The sequence below is a fragment of the Capsicum annuum genome, chromosome 12 (assembly GCF_002878395.1).
Source record: "Capsicum annuum cultivar UCD-10X-F1 chromosome 12, UCD10Xv1.1, whole genome shotgun sequence".
In the NCBI taxonomy this organism is placed as follows: domain Eukaryota; kingdom Viridiplantae; phylum Streptophyta; class Magnoliopsida; order Solanales; family Solanaceae; genus Capsicum; species Capsicum annuum.
In genome coordinates this window covers 3,066,744-3,075,098 of record NC_061122.1, presented here as the reverse complement: position 1 = coordinate 3,075,098, position 8,355 = coordinate 3,066,744, and the positions used below count along the sequence as shown (strand labels likewise).

Sequence of the window (8,355 nt, the reverse complement as noted above, 5' to 3'; positions counted from 1 at the left end):
TACAACAGGATATTATATTCACAATCAGTATCATTTATCACTCAAAGTGCGAAATTCATTTAGAATCTCATAAGGCTCTCTCAATTGAATGAAGACATATGACTGAATGTGTTACGACTAAAGTTAAATCATGATTAAAATATAAAATGTAACAAATATTTATATTGTATTTATGAATAAGACATAAATAATTATAATATATATATCAGTTTGGTTTGGTTATTTTGTCAGTTATTTTAGAGTAAAATCAAACCAAACCAAACCAAGATAGTATTGTTTTTTTAAGATTCAAAATCAAACCAAACCAAACCAAACCAACTATCGAATTTTTTAATCGGTTTGGTTTGGATCGCGGTTCGCTTTGGTTAAAAACCAAACCATGAACACCCCTAATTACATTGGAGGAATTTCACTCATTGTTTTTACCCATCCACGCCTGACCCAACTAAAAAAAATATTCAATCCCTATTTATTCAGTCATCTCCGCGTGGTCCAGATGATGATCTTATTTAGTCGAACCTCTCTATAACAACGTCATTTGTCTTGTTGAGAGGGGTAGAAAGGATGGGTGAGGTAAAATTTAAAAACCACGTGACCTTTTGGAATAAAAAACCAGTCTTAGGATTTTATTTTTAGTTCAGTAAATACAGGTTTGTTAATGAAAAGAATATATATGCCTCATTTGTTGAACACTAGAAGTATATATGCACTATTTTTTTAACGAGAGATATCTGTTTAAAATCACAAAGTTGTTAATAATAGACTTGCTTGTCACCGAAGCAGACTACACTAACTTTTTCTTTGTGCAGAAGGAAGTGAAAACAAAAGAATCAATTTATTTAGGTACTTGTATAAAAATATATTTTTATATATGACTTATACTTGTATAAAAATATATCAATGATGTATAAAAGTGTATAGACGTGTCTAGGTACAAAGACAAAAACATCTTCAGTGATTTGTAGTCTAAATTTTTGTTCAAAAATCTCTACGAAACAACTCTAAATGTTGCATTACATACAATCTTCTTAAACGATTTCCAACAAGTCTAAGCAACAACCACAAGTATCCACATTGAAAACTTGTGTGCTCTTGATAATGCATTTAAAAGTTTTGTTCAGAGCATCAGAGTATGATTTATCCAGTGAAAAACTTGTCATTGCTGAAGATCTCTTCATGTGGAAAATCAATCTTCAAGAAATGTTGCAGATGAAATCCTCAATTAGAAGTCGTAAAGAGGTGTAAGATGATCCACCTTCTTCCATGGCTATTCTGCTCTTCTCTTGCATTTCCTTTACCCTTTTCCTCAATTCATTCTCTTCACCATTCTCCATAAGCTTCTGTATGGCGCCTTCAACCTCCTCGGCACTAACTATGACAACTGGATTTTTCCCCTCGAAGTCCTTAACGTAGTCCATCCAAATCTCTACTGCCAACCCCAATTCTTTAACCAACAAAAATGCATTCATCTGTTGTTCAGCATACAAGGGCCAAGCAGCAATAGGCACCCCACAACACACGCCCTCCAACGTCGAATTCCACCCACAATGCGACACGAACGCGCCCACAGCAGAATGTGAAAGCACAGTCACTTGTGGTGCCCATCCGACCACTTTCCCAATTCCTTTTGTCCTGTCCAAGAACCCTTCCGTCAGCACTTCCTCGAAGTTGTCATAATCGCTTGGCATCTCTATTTTCCCCTTTGGTGGAGGCCTTCGTAAGGACCACAAGAACCGGTGGCCACTGCGCTCTAGTGCTACTGCTATTTCTTTTACCTGCTCAGGTTCAAAGCTTCCAATGGTTCCAAAGCACAAGAATACTACAGATGAGTTTGGCTGCTCATCCAACCACTTGATGATACTTTCTGTTTCTTGCTTTTTGTTACTGTCATCTGAATTGACTACAGGATGAATCGGGTAAATCGGAGGAGCAATTTTAGAATCGGAGAGTGATTGCAAAGCAAAAGGTTCAAGCTCTGCGAAGGTATTGATAACGATACCTTTCGTCTCTTTAAAACGACGAATGCCATCGAAGTACAAAATCGAGCTAGGCGTAACTGATTTAGCTGGCTTAGGTAAAATTTTAGCAGGATATGGATTTTTAAATCCAAGAATCGGCAATTCTTCATCAGACTCGGAATAGTCATAATCGGAGGTGTTCCTCAGTGCTTCGAAATGAAGGGACAATGCAAGAAAAGCAGCAGCGGAGGTAAAGTAAATATAACTAGGAACACCAAATTCATTAGCTACGTCAATCATTGAGATGCAGAACATGTCAAGGACAAAGCCAGCAAGTCGTGTAGAGCCAAGTTTATTGCGAACAAATTCATTTACCTTGTGTTTATGGCCATCGATGAAATCGTACAAGAATCTGTCCTTGTTAGACAACAGTTCAGCAGCTGTTTTGGGGTCAATTGAAACATCAACGAAGCGCAAGCGGGAGTGAGAAGAGAGTGATTGGAGATAACGTTGAACGCCGAAATCGGCGGGATGTTTCATGATGAGGAAGGAAATGCAGAGACATTCACCTGCATCAAGTATGTGTTTGGCAAATTCGATGGCGGGGGCAACATGACCCAATCCCGCAGATGGAATGAAAACCAGCTCTGCATTTTTCTCCATAGCTTTGTGCTTGGCAAGAGTTAAAAATGTGTAGTTTATTTATAGTCTTTGAACTTCAAGTTGTGAGGAGCAAAAAGGAAACACGTGGGTTAAGGTTATTCACTTCAAATGTACACATGGGATAATTGTACAAACATCCACTAACGTTCATTCAATTTCAAAGCAAGACAAACTCCCTATGTTTTTTTATGAAAACATTCCTCTGCTTTTGAACTACTCCCATCATTTCTTTTTATTTTCTTCATTTGGTTATCCTTATATTATTAAATACTTGCTTCTTTGATCCTTTTAAAATAGTTTGAACAAAATCTTACATTTATGTCTCTATTCAATAAATGTAATCATTATTGATTTGAAAATAACTATAAAATTTAATTAGTAATATATTGATAAAATTGCTTTTAATTTTATAGGAGTATCAGATTTATTAAGGGATGTGGTCAACCTAAATAGAATAAGTAAAAAAGAAGAGAAAGAAGTATTGGACTAACAATAACATACTAACTATTTCTAGTGAGATCTACACTCACTAGTATATTTCTAGATTCAGGTGCAATTTTGTGAGGTATAACTTTTGTTATATTTTACATCTTATTTGAGTTGTCACCTGAATTTTGTTGATCTGACCCTAAAAGTTTTGCGGTGCGACTCATGTTTGTGATTTTCAATGGAGTCACCACTGATCTTGATGGGGGTGCTGGGGCGAATCCCCCACGATATGAACCTTTATGTTTTTGGGCCTAGGACCTATTTGTACGCACTTATTATATAAGTGCGATTTAGTGGGCTGTTTCGGATCATTCTTATACACACGAAATTAAGACTATTGTCTCCAACATTGTACTCTCTCTCTCTTATAGTGAATTCCTCTGCCTCTGCCCGTATTTTTTTCCGCAAGAATTTTCACGTAAATCTGTATGTTTTTGTTTTTCTTTTACTTGTGGTTTGCTTATAATTTTCGACCCGATCATAACAAACTGATATCAGATCTAGATCGATTGTTTTCTCAGGGATGACAACCATGAAGTATGATATTTAGCTGTTGGATTGCAACACCAGATTCTCACTATGGCAATTTAAGATGCGGGTTGTGCTCGTGCAAATGCATTTGGATGATACTCTATTAGGGTTTGATAAGACGACGAATGAGGACAAACGATGTAAGACTTGGAAGGCTCTATATCTCAGATCCACCTTCATTTATCCAATTAGATTCTACAGGATGTTTTGAAGGAAACCACTGCCGCTGCGTTGTGGTTGAAACTGGAGTCATTATGTATGAAGAAGAGCCTAACAAGTAAGTTTCATCTCAAACGACAACTTTATTCCCATAGCATGTCTGAGGGTGCGTCCTTGGAGGATTACCTATCCGTCTTTAAGGAAATCGTCTCTGATTTAGAGACTTGATCTGGAGGTTAAGTATGATGAGGAAGATCTAGGGTTGATTTTAGTATGTTCGCTGCCTGCATCGTACATGAGATACGATTTTATATAGTCAGGATACCATGACCATAGATGAAGTCTATAATGCGTTGTTCTCTAAGGAGAAGAAGAAACATCTTGTGAATGAGTTGGAGACTCAAGGAGATGGTCTCATTGTTTGAGGAAGGACTCGTGAGATGAACTCTGGAGGTGATGATGGGAATAGATCAAAATCCAAAAATAAAAACAAAATCTATAATTACTTCAAGAAGAAGGGTCATATCAAATCCTAGTGTTATAAGTTACAGAATAAAGAGAAAAGAAAAGACCCAAAATTGAAGAAAAAACCAACCAGAGAAGTCTGGTGAAGCCAGTTTTGTTGAGGATGGTGATAGTAATGGAGAACTCTGGGTCGTTTCTGATGGTAACTCCAAACCCTGTGAGGATTTGATTCTTGATTTAGCTTGCACGTTTCATATGTATCATAATCGGGATTAGTTTACAACATATGAAACAGTTTCTAAAGGTGTTGTATTGATGGAAAATAACACACCTTGTAAGATAGATAGTATTGGAACAATCAGGATCAAGATGTTTGATGGGGTTGTGAGGACACTTGGTGATGTGCGGTCTGTTCCTGACTTGAAGAAAAATCTTATTTCCTTGAGTACCCTTGATTCGAACAGATATAAGTACACTAGTGAAGGTAGAGTCCTGAAGGTTTTCAATGGTGCCCTTGTTGTAATAAAGGGACAGAGAAAGACTGCTGATTTGTACGTTTTGCAAGGCTCTACGTTTACAGGTGATGCTGTTGTTTCTACCTCCTCTCTATTAGATAGTGACATTGCTAAACTTTGGCATATGCATTTGGGGCATATGAGTGAAAACAGGATAGCTGAACTAAGCAGGAGAAGACTTCTTGATGGCTAGAGTATTACCAAATTGGAGACTGTGAGCACTAAGTTTTTGGGAAGTAGAAGAGAGTCAGATTCACTAAAGACATACATTCAACTAAAGACATACTTGATTACATTCATTCTGATCTCTGGGGTCCTTCAAGAGTACCTTTTAGAGGAGGTGCTAACTACTTGTTGACTATTATTGATGAATATTCCAAAAAAATTTGGGTATTCTTTCTGAAGCAAAAGAATGGCGTGTTGCCTACTTTTAAGGAGTGGAAGACTATGATTGAAAAGCAAACAGGAAAGCAGGTAAAACGCCTTCAGACTGATAATGGTTTAGAGTTCTGTTCTAATGAATTTAATGTTTTGTGCAATTCAGAAGAAATTATGAGCCAATTAACAGTTCGTCATACTCCGCAGCAGAATAGTGTGGTCGAACGAATGAATAAAACTATAACGGAGAAGGTGTATTGTATGCTATCTTATGTTGGTTTACCGAAGTCTTTTTGGGCCAAAGCTGTTTCCACAGCTTGTCTTCTTATTAACCGCTCTTCCTTAGTCGCGATTGATAAAAAGACTCTACCAGAGGTATGGTCTGGTACTTTTACTAGTTATTCTGATTTGAGGATATTTGGATGTCCTGCTTATGCTCATATTGATAATGGGAAATTGGAACCTAGATCTGTGAAGTGCTTATTTATGGGTTATAAGCCTGGTGTTAAAGGTTATAAGCTTTGGTGTCCAGAAAGCAGAAAAGTTATAATTAGCAGGGATGTTGTGTTTGATGAAATGACCATTCTTCAGGCTTTCTCTGAATCAAGTGCTTCGCCCTCAGATGAGCTTAGTGACATGAATCAGCAAAAGTCAAGCACCTATATTGAATTATGGATTGGAGCAGAGTCTACACAGATGCCTACTTCTCAGTCTAGCCAGGAGATACAGAGTGATATTATTTCTTCTTCACCACCAGTGGCGCCACAATATTCTATTGCTAAAGACAGGCCTAGGAGAGATATTAGACCTCCTCAGAAGTATACTGAAGCTAATTTGGTTGCTTATGCATTGAATGTAGCAGAAGGTATTGATTCCGGTGAAGAACCTTCTTCTTATTAAGAGCCAGTTAGTTGTGATAATTTCGGCCGATGGATGATTGCTATGCAGGAGAAGATGGAATCACTTCATGAGAATGTCATATGGGATCTGATGAGATTTCCTAAAGATAATAAAGTTATTCGTTGCAAGTGGGTATTTAAAAATAAAGAAGGAATATCGAGAGCTGAAGATGCTAGGTACAAAGCAAGACTAGTTGCTAAAGGTTACAGTCAGGTTCTAAGTGTTGACTTCACAGATGTGTTTTCTCCAATTGTAAAATATAGCGATTCGAGCCTTGCTTGGTATTGTGGCTATGCATAATATTAAGCTTGAGCATCTGGATGTCAAAACTGCATTCTTACATGGAGAACTTGAGGAGGACATCTATATGCAACGACCAGAGGGCTTTGTAGTTTCAGGAAAGAAGGACTATGTATTCTTGCTGAAAAAGTCTCTTTATGGCTTAAAACAGTTGCCCAGATAGTTGTATAAGAGGTTTGACTCTTTTATGACCTCTCATATATTTCGAAGGAGTAGTTATTATGATAGCTGTGTCTACTTCAAGTAGGTAAGTTATGGTTCATTCGTATATCTTCTCTTGTATGTTGTGTCACACTCCCTTTTTCGTACTCCAAAAGATTTAGTTTTAAGTTTCGAAATGGTTTTTATTATTAAAGTGACAAAAGATGAAAATTTGTTTCGAAAATGATACATTTTGTTCAAAACTCAGAGTCGCCACTTGGCATAAATCGGGTGTGCCAAGTCACCCGTGGATATCCTTTTTCAAAAATGGTTTTGACTCCATAGAACTGATCCGCAAACAAAGATTCCGGCTAAGGAATTCCGTTGACCGAGGGGAAGGTGTTAGGCACCCCTCGATCCCGTGGTTCGACCACGGTTGCTTGGTGAAGTATATCGGCTAATTTGACACTACAAATGCATAAACCACACAAAGCACGCAAAAATAATCAATCACACAAACAAAACAAAACAATCCAAAATTCAAAACCAAAACAATGTCCAGTCCAAATTATACAGTCCAAGAATAAATAATGCGGAAATATAAATCTATTCTACCCTAGACTAATCCTATACTACGCTCCACCGCTTCACCTGATGCCTCGGGCCTTCACCACGAACATTTTCCAAGTACAAGGTACTTCGGGGCATTTCCCAGATAAATCAATACAAATCCTTCGAAGCATTCCCCGACCAAATGAATACATTTTTAGTGCGAGAAAATCAAATTATTCAACAAAATTTCAAACATTCCATGGAATTTCCAACATTCAACCAAAGCTGTCAATTCTAAACATTCCACGAAAACAATTATTCCTAAATTCGCCTACCCAGCCTATATTCGCCTATCCAATTAGCGACCTAAAACAGTGATACTATCGAGTTCACCAACATTATTCATGTTTATTCCAAGTTGAACAAAAAGTACCAATAAAATCATCATTAACCCAAATTCATCATTTTATCAATCTCGTAATTCCACCCCAATTTTCCTTTTATCAACCTATTAAAACATGATCAAACTCATTCCTCAAACCAACATAGCTGAATCACAAACGTCATGATCAACGTCAACAAAAATCCAGCAAAACATAATAACACCACACATATTCACAACTCATTCAACACACCAAGATAGATAAAAAGAGAGCGGGTTAAGAAATGGACCTTTCGACATTCTGATCTTTGTTGATAATAAGAAAACCCAAACTTGGAATTTCGAATAGAACCTCAACGGCGACGAATTCAACTTGAATAGAAAAATAGCAATCTGAACTGAAGCCTCAAACGACCTGACGGAAGACCGAATCTTATGTAATCTGAGTTCCGATAAACTCAAATGGGACAGTAAACAAAAAATGCCATAATAGATTCCAGCGAACCTCACTGTTTCAAGCTGGATTCAGCTACAAATTAGTGAAAAATGGAAAAATATTGAAAATTTTGAACCGGGCTCGTTGAAAGAACAAAACCGGGCAAACGTTACGGAGAATTCCAGCTAAGTAATCGCCGAAACAGCGACCAAACCCACCAACCCATTTCCGAGTAACCCGAAACCAATTCCGTTTTCTTCTCTGTTTCAAACTTCAACCTCAAATCCCTCTCTCTTTTTTTCGTTCAGCTTACTATCTCCCCAATCTGGACTTTTTCAATGTGTGCATGTGAGCTTGTGGCTGTGTGTATGTGGGTGTATGGTCTTGAATCAAAAGGAAGAAGATAAGTGTCTCTTTTTTATTTAGTATCTGATGTGTTGTATTCAATTTCTTGGAGAAGAAAAAGAAAAATCAAGTTCATCCATG

General features: G+C 37.3%; 1 protein-coding gene across 1 annotated transcript; it reads right to left on the bottom strand.

The window, feature by feature from the left end:
• Window positions 1-948: 948 nt before the first annotated feature.
• Window positions 949-2,648, bottom strand: LOC107851751 (anthocyanidin 3-O-glucosyltransferase 2). Its single transcript, XM_016696832.2, has one exon. The coding sequence runs from the start codon at window positions 2,619-2,621 to the stop codon at window positions 1,194-1,196; it is 1,428 nt and encodes a 475-aa protein (XP_016552318.2). The 5' UTR covers window positions 2,622-2,648; the 3' UTR covers window positions 949-1,193.
• Window positions 2,649-8,355: the final 5,707 nt, after the last annotated feature.

Excerpts from the sequence above, each read along its gene's own strand:
- LOC107851751 (XM_016696832.2), bottom strand. The coding sequence starts at position 2,621 with ATGGAGAAAAATGCAGAGCTGGTTTTCATTCCATCTGCGGGATTGGGT.